Source organism: Vollenhovia emeryi, unplaced genomic scaffold (assembly GCF_000949405.1).
Source record: "Vollenhovia emeryi isolate VEMERY1.0 unplaced genomic scaffold, V.emery_V1.0 DF939199.1, whole genome shotgun sequence".
In the NCBI taxonomy this organism is placed as follows: Eukaryota; Metazoa; Arthropoda; class Insecta; order Hymenoptera; family Formicidae; genus Vollenhovia; species Vollenhovia emeryi.
The window spans coordinates 930897-943958 of record NW_011967167.1 but is presented as its reverse complement, the minus strand read 5'-3'; the positions used below and the strand labels follow the sequence as shown (position 1 = coordinate 943958).

General features: G+C 39.6%; 2 protein-coding genes across 3 annotated transcripts; both read right to left on the bottom strand.

Annotated features, from left to right (window-relative positions):
* Positions 1 to 5036: 5036 nt before the first annotated feature.
* Positions 5037 to 7305, bottom strand: LOC105561857 (solute carrier family 35 member G1-like). Its single transcript, XM_012012206.1, has 3 exons — positions 6941 to 7305; positions 5775 to 5990; positions 5037 to 5531 (listed from the first exon to the last, which is right to left on the bottom strand). The coding sequence occupies exons 1-3, from the start codon at positions 7250 to 7252 to the stop codon at positions 5037 to 5039; spliced, it is 1023 nt and encodes a 340-aa protein (XP_011867596.1). The 5' UTR covers positions 7253 to 7305.
* A 1571-nt stretch (positions 7306 to 8876) lies between these two features.
* On the bottom strand, positions 8877 to 11005 carry LOC105561855 (ester hydrolase C11orf54 homolog). Of its 2 annotated transcripts, none has more exons than XM_012012204.1 (7): positions 10854 to 11005; positions 10395 to 10614; positions 10219 to 10317; positions 9964 to 10142; positions 9578 to 9875; positions 9340 to 9506; positions 8877 to 9206 (listed from the first exon to the last, which is right to left on the bottom strand). In XM_012012204.1, exons 2-7 carry the CDS (start codon positions 10483 to 10485, stop codon positions 9030 to 9032), a joined length of 1011 nt encoding a protein of 336 aa, XP_011867594.1. In that variant the 5' UTR covers positions 10486 to 10614; positions 10854 to 11005; the 3' UTR covers positions 8877 to 9029. The 2 variants fall into 2 exon arrangements, with proteins under 2 accessions (XP_011867594.1, XP_011867595.1); XM_012012205.1 differs by having other exon boundaries at positions 10865 to 11005.
* Positions 11006 to 13062: the final 2057 nt, after the last annotated feature.

Sequence of the window (13062 nt, the reverse complement as noted above, 5' to 3'; positions counted from 1 at the left end):
CCTGAGCGCGCGAAATCTCCGGTCTATTGTGTGTGAAAAATTTAAATAATCGCTTATTATTTAAAAACTAGCCTCGACATTTTTGTATTAGAATTTTCGTCTTGAAATTTTCTAAAGAATTTATGATTAAAAGGCTCTCCGGTGGTTTCAGTTCACTCTGTATATATATATTGTATATATCGCATATGCATCGTGATACACACATAATATATATTATAATATATAAATGAAACCGTTTGTTTTACACTGTATTTGACGCGTGGGACTCATCACCGTGTCCTTGTACCGTTTACAAGTTTTGTTGGTTCAGAATTTACAATGCTGGGGGGACATTGGACATGGGGCACATCGGCGAAGTTGTAGTTTGACAATTTTCTATTTCAAAAAGTACCACGAGATGTTGCTGGACCGAAAAGCAAAATACGAGATACACAGTGAGCAGTACAATTTTTTTTATATACATGTACTAGACGAACATATAAAAATGGAAAAAAGGAATTCTACGCACTGATGATTATACTTCAGAATAATATTGCTTTCACATAACTATTTAAGTTTATAATTATAATTCAGTTTTATTTTGGTTCGCTTTGGCTCGAGCGAGGGCAAGGAATAAAGTTGAATTACATCGCGATCTTTATGTTACTTGTTAGTTTTGATCAATATAGAGTAATTCCTGCGTGTGTCTTGAAATCTTTATTGTAATTATATGTTTGTTTGATTCTATCAAATCAACTCCAAAGGGATAAATGGGATTTGGTTAAGAAGGGGATATTTATTTGTGTAAAAAACGAGACAAGAGATATTAAAATAAATGTAATATCAATTTCAAATGATTACATGTGAATGCATGTGAATGCATAAAACACTGAGCGAATTAATTCTACGACGATTCTAGAAAGATTATTAAGCATACGACTTTAATAATTACAAAAAAGAAAGATTAACTGTACGCAGAATAACTGTACAATGCTGCACGTAGGTTACTTTTGTGTGAATGCCAATTTCTATTTGTAACACAATTTTATTGTATGTCTCCCGAGTAATCATCTCTTTAGAATCAGTTCTCTAAATGAAATGCAACCGTGCATCATTATAACGATAATTTTGTAAGAGCAAGGAGAAAGAGAGGAAGGATATCAATTCTGATATAAGCATGCTTATATCAGTATTTTACGTACTGTTGCTAAAGCTAAATGGCTGAATATATACAGCTAAATATTACTTGTTTCTAACAGCTAATATTTTTTGCTGCAGTATCTACATTCAAAGAGCTAATAAATTGAGGTGTGGCAGCAACAACATTAGCTGTCCCTATTTCAAAGACACATTTTAGCTGTCACTGCTAAATTTTAGCTTTTTTTGGCTAATCTTTTCTTTGCGTGCACCGTCTCGAGCGCTAAGAAACCATCGCGACGCACCCACTATCGTATGAAAGTGGATTTTCGTTGGATCTGATCAGATTTTGCAAAATTAATGACTTCATGTTCTTGTATATATTTATTAGTTATATTCTTTTAAGTTGCTATTGATATCGTAGAAAAATATATGTATATTTATATGTGTACATATATTACATATATATTATATGTGGATATATATGTACATAATATAATGTTACATCTATCGTCATGTATAACATTATATTATACATTATATACTGACACACATGTTCTATACAGAGATACAGATATTCAGAATTGTATAAAAATGCCGCATGGCTGTTACTCTTAACATATAATAAATGACTATGGATTTGTTGTTCTATTACGCTGTGTGTGGCTGTAAGTTTGAGTTCTATCTCTTCAGATATCTTTTATATATATATGTATGTATGTATTGAGGATATATATATACATATATGTGGCGATTTTAAGTAATTTTACATCACATAGGGAAGAGATCTCATTTAAGTTTCTATGACATAGAAACGTTAAAAATATATATTGGAATAATGTGCGAGTGATTATTACGTTTTGTATTTGCGAATATGTATACTTCTCACTATCAGATCCACGAGTTTTCCACATATTTATTTATTTAATTAACGAGTCTTCTTTGTTGTCGCATAAATATTAGCGTAGGTTACATAAGTTAACGCCATTATTCATTAATTAAGGACACTCAGTGTTTTTATTAAATTACCATTCTAAAATTATATAATTAATTCGAGTATAAGTGTGATGTACGAGATATTATTTTTCGGGGATGTATTCAAATCTTTCGCGCGGCACGGTGAACAGTATCGGATTACAACATTGTATGCACACTTTTACCGTCTTTCAAACTATTCGGATAACGTTATCTTGATAGCGATATTTTTATTAATCGCGTATTCAAAGTATTAGTTATCAGAGGCAGACTCATTTTTGTATCATACGGTACGATATAACTTTAATGTTGATGGAATGAAAGAGAAAGAGAGCATGACGTATATTGTATAATGTGGTGTAGTAGAACGATTGTTTGACGAATATTTAGGTAAAAAAGACAAACGCCCGAATGTATCTTTAGCTTGACGTTGACACGTGTACTTTAGACATTTGTATCTATATCTCCACAGCATTGATTAAGGCAATCAATCAAAAAAAAAAATCGAAAATAAGCAAAAAAAGAGGGAAGACAAGAAAAAGTGGCAAAAAAAAGGAACGAACGCGCGCCCTATTTTTGTAGCCAAAACGTATTTTGAATACGACGAAAAATTTTCGCATCCTCGAAGCGCGCGTTTTTTCGCGGTAAGATATAAATTTTATTGTTTGATACTGTGATGAGGGAACCAGCGGCGTGCAGTGCCTATCTAGAACTTTGTTTTAATTTCTACGGAAGGGAAGAGATAGCAGAAAAGAGCATTGAATTTTTAACGGGAACGGGGAGGAGATTCCACGGTCAACAAGGCGAGCGAGACTCTGCGAGGGGAGTCTTTTGGATATCGTGAGATTGGACGAGACCGCATCGGCGAGGGAGAACTTCGCGTAGCGAGAAAAAAAAAGAAGATAATCATATTTAGCGACATAGAGTTCTGTAATCGTTTCGTCGCCTGTCGAGCACCATTCTCTCTTCCTTTTCATTTTTGTCAGCGATTTCTCTTATCAAACTGATCTGGAGATCGTAAACGATCGCCGAGGGGATCGAGCGAATGAATCCCGCCCGGCGCGGTCTTATCCGATCTTTTACGATCTCCACCTCGTTCGAGAGAGGCGCTTAATTGTATCGTAGCATTTTCTATCGCATGTCACCACGCTGCACGCGACAAAGCTAACGCAACTTCCTTTTAGCAATATTACGTAGATTTAAATGTACATGTACGACGCGAAGCGGAGCCACACTTTGCGCGAGGAGCCGGGAGGAAGGCGAAGGGACGATCGTTGTAACGGCACGAGATGTCCCTCACCTGTACAGTCGCAAGAATTACGCTTCAGGGACGAAGAATCATATGACCAATGTAAGATAAAAAGAAAACAAAAATCATACGATATCGGGGAAGAATATATATGTAAATATATACATATATTTACACGTAGGAGGTGCGTTGGATGCGAGAGTTACGCGAGCGGGTCCTCGCCCTTCTTCTGTGCGGGAGGGCTCTACCGTGCGCGATTACGTTCCCTGTATCGCATCGCTACGGACATGCACCCTCGCGATACCGCGCGTTTAGCCGAATAACTTGGGGGCCACGTGCGTGCCGCAGGGGTAGATTAGGCGTGCGATGCGATTACATCGAGGGACTTAAGGTCCGTAGGTCGTGCCAGGCGGTGCAGCGAGCTGAGGTGACGAGGAGGAAAATGTAGAGCGAAAAGGCGGAGCGAGGCGAGGCGGAATGAAGCAACGTTATATGTATATGTCAAGTATATATGTACACATACCTTTTTCAAGCGCGAGAAGTCACTTATAATACATAATGTAAGTAATTGTGCAACTTCTCTTTAATCGTAAAGCAGAAACTTAGAGTAAGCTTAGCCGTAGGGTATAACAAAGTGTCGCATGATGACGATTTCGCACGGTTCGAAGGAGGAAGAAGGATGGTAACGAGCGCAGCAAGGTGCGTGTGTGCATGTGAGAAAGAAGACGAGAGAGAGAGAGAGAGAGAGAGAGAGAGAGAGAGAGAGAGAGAGAGAGAGAGGGTGAGCGCGAGGAAGAAAAATGTGTATGTTTTACGTTACATTTACCACTCGAATTGTAAACTAAGCTCTGAAGTATAGATAGCATATATATACTTTATATATATCTATAGATTTGCAAGCACTGAGGTAGCGTCCGTTCTCCAGCGACATTAATAGGATCAATGTCGCGCTGGCGCGCGTACACGTGCGTCTCGTCTGGAACGACAGTAGAGGAAAGAATATACAATGTAAATAATTATATTATCTTGGATATGGTATAGCGGTTTACTGTTAATCATAGTAGTACCTTTCTTTCTTTCCCATCGAATTAATCATCTCGGTATATATATGTATATATATATGTATATGTAAATATACATATGTGTATACAAATATACGCGTTAAACGTGCACTTCTCTCTGTTTATATATATATCTATATATATATATATTTGCACGTGTAGATTCGTGTTCACAAATTGATTATAACTTTATTATTATTGACATTATTATCGCTACGACTCGTTATTATTACTACTATTATTATCGACATTGAAATTCTAGATGGTTGATGTTTATCATATATTGCGTCATCAGATATTATTTTAAGAATTGGAATATTAGGAAGAGACACGGAAAAGACAAAGAGAATGCGTGTACAAGTGAGTGCCACCTGTGAATCGGCACCTCTTCGATACCAAAAGCTTGTTCCAATAAGAAATTGAATGATTAAATGTTTGTTGATCTTAATGCTATCGTTAAAAATTTATTGGTACTTAGCGTCGTGATATTCTGGCTAGTCTGTGATTTTCTTTTTCTTAAGTAATTGGATTTTGCGGATCGCAATTCGTCCGTTCTCGGCCACAGAGTCGTAATTCGGGATCGCACTTGGCAGTTTTATTCTCGCTCGCGGCGTTTGAATAATCGATTCCGTTGGCTAAGGAATGAAGTCGCAGACCGCGTAGATCTCCTTCTCGAAACCCATGCAGACGACGGAAGAGATGATGAGGATCGCGCCAGTCAGGCTGGTCGACGTGGGCTTATCGCCGAACAGGTAAACCTGGATCAGGTACGCTAGGATGATGTCCAGCGATCTGGTGACCGACACCTTACCCGCGCCCTCGATCTTCAGCGCCTTGGTCACCAGCACCTGGCCGGTGAGGCCGGTCAACGCCACCAGCAGGATCTGGCCCCAGGTGAACCAGTCGTGCGGCAGCCGGAACTTCTGGAGCTCGTGGCCGACGCCGTGGCCGGACACCGTGAAGTAGAAGAACACTGCGGAGACGAACGACCAGCACGACAGGTTCAACACCAGGATGGAGTAATGTATCTCCGAGCACTTCCTCATGACGACGATGTTGAGCGCCGTGAAGACGGTGGCCAGGATGGCGCACAGATATCCCATAAGATTGTAGCTTTCAGCGCGGTGCATCTGGAAGAGAATAGTATCGGTTGCGAGGGATGAAGGGCGAGAAGGTAGCTGGTCCACTTTTTTCCAGAAGTCTCGCTTAAAAGTTATCTAAACTTGATCAATTTTTCTCCATTGCGAAATTGATATCCTCCTTGTCTCAAATTATTCAAGAGGGATAATTCGCAGTGATTTTTATTCAACTTCATCGATACCTTCCTTGTCTGATATATATAATTTTTTTTCCAGTTTCTTTCCTTTGACTACCTGGAATAAGAAGGGTGGTCTGGCAACGAGGACGACGCCCGCCAAGAGCGTGCAGACCACCATTACCCGCAGCACACCGCACGGCTCCTTCAGGAAGAGGAAGGACAGCGCGATGACGATCACCGGCGAGCTGAAGATGATCGTGGTGGCATCGCCTAGAGGTAATTCTCGGAAGCTGTAGTATAGCAACGAGAGGGTCATGCCGCCTACCAGACCCTAGTAAAAAAGAAAAATGATTAAATCCGCGTAACAATCGCACGAGGAAACCGAGTTTACGTGCTTTGCTCTGCAAACGTTCCTTGTTAAGTCTCAAAAATTTTTATTACAATTTGACTAACAGCAGAATAGCAGGCTCTCTCTTTATCGAGATATTGACTGTGTCCAGCAGAAGTTAGCGCTTGCTAAGCGCTTTGCGCTCATTGGATTATACTTTCAGATCTGTGCTGAAATAGAGCTATTCTTCTAGATCTATCCAATCAGCATAAAGCGCTTATTAAGCGCTAACTTCTGCTGAACACAGCCATTATTTTTGAATTTTTTCACGTGACCACTGGGACATAGTTCCATTTACAAAATTTAAAAGACTCGATTTAGCGTGCATTCACCCAGAAAATATCAACAAAAGCTCATAAAAAGTTAATACGTTTATTATAACAATTTATTGTTATTGCAATATTATTTCCAAGTATTATTACACTATCTTTACATCGACGATAGTACATAAGAATACATAATAGTACATAAAGAAAGTCCATGTACCACGTTGAAGAACGTGAGCTTCGTCTTTACGTTTCTTACAATCAGTTTTTCTGAGGGGGGGGGAGGCTAAGCTTCGCTAACGCAGATGTTATGAATGAATAATTTTCGTCGCCGATCTTTTCCGGATTAGTGCAGTTAATATGATACACGTCGTAGAGAAGCTGCGGGCGCCTGCGGATAAGCGCGTAATCATTTACATGTACGTAATCAGATAAGAAGAGAGCGACCGATTTCGTGTAGGATGATCGACGTTTCTGTCACGGAACCCATGCCGTGTAATTAAATTTGTTGCGCGAGCAAATGCAAAAGCGATCAATGGATCCGCGGCCTCTACAAATCAGAGATCGCCGTTCTCTTCGCGGACGATCGGTACAATCGTGCCCGATCCAAGATCAGCGAAGTTTTACCTGAAAATGCACGAGTACCCTTTGGCCGGAAGGGCCGAAGAGATCGCCGGACGACCTGCAGGCCACGACGGCCATCGTCAGGATCTGCGCCAGGGCGCGGATGGCCAGCAGGATCATGGGGTCCACGTTGCGGATCGCCTTGACCAGGGCGGAGCTGATGGTGAAGAAGGTGCCCGACAGAAAGGCCAGGAACACCCCGTACCACTTGGTACCGTCCCGATAGGTCTCGCCGTTATTGGCGAACTGCTCGGTATAGTGATAGGCCGGGTGGATGCTGTTGTAGGAAGCCGTGGATTCAATGCTGAACTTCATCGCGGCGTATGTATCTCGGGAACAACCGAGGCGAGAGAATACGGCGATATCGGCAGAAGATCGGCACTTTGTCCAGGCCGTACTGCCGTCGTCCGCCCGTCGACGCATCTGCGACTCCGTCCGTACGCAATTAGCATAACTTAGACGACCGACGGATTATTGCGGATTAATGACGTTAGGAAGATTCGGACGAGTGGAGCGACGAGAGGAGAGACCGCCGATACGTGCGGATGAAAATTAAGAGATCGCCTTTCGAGACAGAAAGGAGTCGCGCACGTGATCGGCAGAGGACGGGATGCACTCATTACCGAAAAGATATCGCGATCATTATTCGATTGTGATCCGCCAAAGTGGTAAAATTAAACACGTCTCGGTGCCTATTAATATTTGTTTTATCTGTGATTAAAATCAATGCATTACATACATTTTTATACTAATATTTATTAGATTTTTATATTAGCAGCTATATCCTGCTAATGTAAAAATGTAGTTTAATCATAATGAAGATGAAAAATGAAAGTTTTATACTGACAACTTGAGAGAAGTATTTTTTCACTTGTCGAGAGAACGACAAGTAAAAGAATTGACAAGGATTTTTCAGAAGAAATGAGCAACGTCTCTTAAAAGGAATAAAAGTATTTCTTGAAAGAAATTGTAAAAAGAGCCAGCAATGTCATAAATAAAAGAGAGCGAAGTTGTGAAGCGCCTTACTGCATAAGTAAGAAAAATCTGCCACGCCATCGAGCATAGGCACGGGATCGATACGCTGTTTACGATAATTAATTACATTAATTAATATAGGCATGCGTTTTGGTAAGAAAAATTTCCTGGAAAACGTCGAGCATGTGAATAATCCACCCAGAGAATATGCATGTCTAAAAAACGTCTTTAAGACGTCTATTGAACGTCTTATGTCTGAAAGACGTCTAATAGGCGTCTTTAAGATGTCTTTTAGACAAGCGTGTTCTCTGGGCCACGATATTTTTAAGCTCGAACATCGGTATTACTTTGAACCCTGGATTCAGATTGACAATGTGCCACTATTACTTTATGATTATTTTCCATAATTTATTTTAGATTATATGAAAGCTGAAATACATAACACATATATCTTACCGATGTGTACAGTGCATTCAAAACTCGTTGGAGAAATATTTTGTGAAACAAATGCATAACAGATAATCATAATTTGTTTTGTTAACACGAAGTACACACAGAGTTAATGTAAGGTTTCTTCTTAAACTGTGTAGATATAATTTGACGACGCGATCTTTCACCGAAATACGGCCGAAAATAGCAAAATAAATATAGGACTACAGCTGTCATCCATCGACAGTAAACGTGGAACAATATTTCATATTAATTTTGAATTGATGAGCCGAGTTCGCACAGGGCATTTTAGCAAGAACGTAATTTTTCTCCTGTAAAGTAATACAAATTATAACGTTCGCAAATCGATATTAACGGAACAATATAATTCCACGGGGTCAAATAAATTATGAATTTGCGAGCTAACTTGCTAACGAGTTTGCTAACGGAATTTAGTATCAGTTCACGTAACTCAGTCTTAACAAGGAAGGAGGAGAAAAAGCAGATCTAAGTTTTTGTTCTTTTTTTTAACAAATACGTTTATTTCTTTATCATTGGAATTTCTTAGATAAATTTGTATAAATTTTAACAAAATATATTATCAGCGTATTTACTTATGTTACTAACATAAAGTTTTCATTGATGTAAAGTTTAAAATGTTGTAAAAATTTGACGTGCAGATAAGTAATTAATCTTTTCCAAACTGCAGTTTATTGAGCGGTTGATCGACACGATAAAGCGTAGCTGCCACATTGAAGTAACCCTCGTATTCAATAGTGTCCGGCGTTGTATCGTTGTGATAATGTCCACCCAACTTGTTCTCTTCGTAAGCACTATGGAAATGCTGCACTCTGAGATCTAAATCCTGTGTAACAGAAGGAACAAGTACTTCAATTGAAAAGTAAATAGTCGTTTGGCATAAGTTCCTAGACTGTAGTGTTCGAACGCGTCTGATAATCCTTTTCTTTTCGTACAGATTGAATCTCGTTAAAGCTTACTGTCTCAGCGCTGACAAATGTGCCGACAGCTATCAGAGGAGTCTCCATTTCGTAGAAATGTAGCCAGTTGTTAAGCTGGGCCTCAGTCGTCAACGGGGTGTCCGAAAAATCTGGCATAATATGCTGCTTCACTTTTCCATTCTTCACCTCGAACATACCACCCAGACCTAAATTTAGGAATATTTGATGGTCAAGAGCGCTGTTTAATTCCCTATTGCAACGATGATTTGTCACAGACCTACGAGCTTGTCCCCGTAACGTTTCTCCAACGCTTTCTGCATGCACGCTATAAAGTCCAGGTTGCCGGTACGTTTCTTAGCGCGTACTTTTATAACTTTCCCTGGCTTGCCCTCACACACATACAGATTGGCCAGCAACGCGAAGGTTGTTTCATCCTTATCAGCAGCTACTCGCTCGAGTATGCACTCACCAGTGGACTTATTTACAAATGCGTAATGCGTCCCATTCGCCACTCCCATGTTAAGTCTGTACCCTGGTGAGACTTTATCGTTCGTTACGTTTAACTTCATAATAAGCTGAAACGAACATTTCGCGTAAGTTTGCTTCCTCCTTTCCTCAAGTCGGAAGATGTTACTAATGCAAATGATTCGTCATAATGCACACCTCGCAGTTACGGCCTGTATGTGGCCACGGTCCAGCTGCTGCGCCGATGACAAGAGTGTCATGGTTGTAATTTAACTGTCGCAGCAACGACTTAACGTCGTAGAACTTGTCTCTCTGGACAACTGGTAGAAGATGCGATGGACCACCGACTTCCAAAATAATCGGACTGCCACACAAGCCTGCAAGCATCGTTGAAGAGACTCAGAGATTAGGAAAAAGATTGGCCGCGCCTTGTGTTTTATTTCTCATGTCTACCTTTCCGATAAAAATTGTAAGGCCCTTTGTCGAGCTCGGGACAGTCGGCCATCTCGATAGCGGCCTCCGCAAAGTTCGCAGTCAGTCCTTCTCCTAAGACTACGATCACAGCAAAAGTTATATTATCGCCACCTGCTATTTCCTGCAGCAAATAAAAAAAAAACCTTTCCAATTACCGTTCATTAACTCGTCGAGAGGCGGCTGGTGCAATGTTCTTGACTTGATGTTTATTTCGGATGCGTCCAGGGGTTCTACGTTTCGACTCATCTTGAAAGACTGCCTCGAAGTGGCACCGCAGAGAACCGCGTATCCAACTATATATTCAATTCTTGATAGTGCTATCTAATCACCGGATATCTTGTTTACTTTCAGAACGACTTGATATTCCTCTACTCTCTGAAAAAAAAGAAGATGCCATAGTTATATCATTGGGCAAGCGCGTTCGTGTTGATATACGGAACTCTTATCTACTAAACGGTCAACGTTCGTTAACGCGCTGACAAAAATGCGTCTATTGACGCGTTGCAAAATAATTTCTTTCCAAAGAGAAAATTTGCACAACGGCACTCTTTCGTTAACGATGCGGACACGATCGTGCAAGGACGCGGAACGCGATACGCCGGATTAAACGTTACCCTTGTCGCACCGTATTACGATAACAGAAGTACTGTAAAAGTGGAAAACAAGATCTTATCGAACATCCCCTCGCGAGTTTGCATATACACAACACGCCACGTGTCTCTTGACGCACACACGTGCGTCAACAGCTGTTTATGTATGTTGCGTGCAACTTCAGGGCACGCTCGGTCGGTACGACAGATCCCGCTCTCGTAGAACCTAACCTTTTTAATATTACAGAAGGCGCTAATCCAGTTGAGAGGTGCCGAAGGAACTGGAATTGAAATACTCAGGTATGAGGGGAAGTTAAGTGTAAAGTCCAGATGTGTATGCTCTATATAATTCTTTGAACTCTGAAAGCACCTCAAATAAAAATGTATAGCGTTACGCATAACTCATTGTTACATAGATCGATCGCGTCCTCTGTTCAGGAGGAAAGTTCTCTTGGAAGGTGACGAATTTTAATGCTTGACATTCATTTTTAACGTCAAAATGCACGATATACAGCGAATATTGTGACACTTCTCGAGGTCTGAGAAACAAATTAAAATATTTATCTTTTAAGGGAAATATGCATGTATCAACCAAAAGTGGCACTAAGAAGCGTTTGATTAAACGCGCAACCCAGTGAGAAATGACTCGTCGATCGACGTTGAAATGATGTCGAATCGACGTCAATTTGCCGGTGTCGATGTCGATTCGACGTCGTTTCGACGTCGATCGACGAATCATTTCTCACTGGGAATGTGTTAAAAATTTAACATGTATATATACGATTTTAACTAATAATATTTTTATATTTCTTATTCTGTTGAGTCTAACTATTAATATCCCTGATAGCGGAGTGGCTAACTTTGTCCGACATTCGTAACCTGAAATAGTATATCTAGATACAATTTTGTTTTTTAAATTGTGACAATTTGAAATAGCTAAAATACAGGGTGGGAAGTAACTCATTACTTGTAACGAAGTTACAGTTACTTTTTTTTGGTAACTCTAACTTAACTTCGTTACTTTCTCTCCATCTGTAACTGTAACTTAACTCAGTTACACTTTTTCAATAACTAATAACCAATTTAAAGATAAGTTGCATTAAGAGTTACTTTATATGTTATATCTTAAACCTCCGCAGATCGCATTAGGCCTCGCATCTGCGCATAAATGCCTTTACCGACGCTTTTACAATTCAAATGTAGAGTTGATATTTTTATTTTCATTGCAAGAAAATAACTGCAAAGCAACGATTCGTTATTTTTTTAGTAACTGTAACTGTAACGCGTTACGTTGCAGAATTGGTAACTTGTAACTGTAACTACTTAGTTACATTTGTAGCAACAAAACTGTAACTAGACACTTTTATAAAGTAACTTTCCCAACTCTGCTAAAATATTATTACTTATTCTAGAAAATGTGTTATTAAAATACTGTTCGATATACGAAACACACATACTCAATCTGTGTACAGTCGGGAGCACTGAGGTTGCGACACTTTTTTTTTTATAAGTTTACGAACGCGCAATTCAGGATCTGAATTATTTTGCGCGTTCGTAAACTTATAAAAAAAAAAGTGTCGCAACCTCAGTGCTCCCGACTGTACATATAAAATAATTCCAAGAAGCTTCGAGAATTGCTAGAATCATAATCAGCGTGAAGTTTGTCGTAATTTACGAATTTCTTTCGCCATTTCGGATTCATATCCGGAGAGATTGCTTCGTGCGATCGTAGTTTTCCCAATTTATCGGGCCTTTCATTAACATCTGGTTGTTTCAACCTCTTGGTAAGCTAACTGATAATTAAATGATATTTATATCTTTATTTTTCCCTCAAATCCCTTTCTAAAAAAGAGATGTTACCAGCGCGAATGTCGTTAATATCGAACAGTTGAGGCCTCTTTTTCGCGATGTCGATTGGTTTTTTCGAAGCGCGGTGTGCTTCACTTCTCTTTTAGATTCATAGTGAATGAAGATTTGCAATTTAGAAATATACATTTGTATGCATCAACTATTGAAGTAAAATCTCTAATCTTAGTAATGAGAATTTAAGTAACAACGATTTTCGTTTTGAAACATTTTCTCGATTGAACAGAATTAATCGTTAATTTAATCAATACCAATAAGTCCGCGGAATAATACGCAAAACGTAGCAGTCACGGAACAAAGTAATGTACAATAAAATATTAAGTACGGAATTTTCCATTGCGTAGGCAGGCCAACGAATTCTCAACGT

Excerpts from the sequence above, each read along its gene's own strand:
- LOC105561857 (XM_012012206.1), bottom strand. The coding sequence starts at position 7,252 with ATGAAGTTCAGCATTGAATCCACGGCTTCCTACAACAGCATCCACCCG. Across the intron at positions 5,991-6,940 it reads GGGTACTCGTGCATTTTCAG|GGTCTGGTAGGCGGCATGAC; the intron begins GTAAAACTTCGC and ends CTTTTTTACTAG. Across the intron at positions 5,532-5,774 it reads GACCACCCTTCTTATTCCAG|ATGCACCGCGCTGAAAGCTA; the intron begins GTAGTCAAAGGA and ends ATTCTCTTCCAG.
- LOC105561855 (XM_012012204.1), bottom strand. The coding sequence starts at position 10,485 with ATGAGTCGAAACGTAGAACCCCTGGACGCATCCGAAATAAACATCAAG. Across the intron at positions 9,876-9,963 it reads ATACAGGCCGTAACTGCGAG|CTTATTATGAAGTTAAACGT; the intron begins GTGTGCATTATG and ends TGTTCGTTTCAG. Across the intron at positions 9,207-9,339 it reads CATTTGTCAGCGCTGAGACA|GATTTAGATCTCAGAGTGCA; the intron begins GTAAGCTTTAAC and ends TCTGTTACACAG.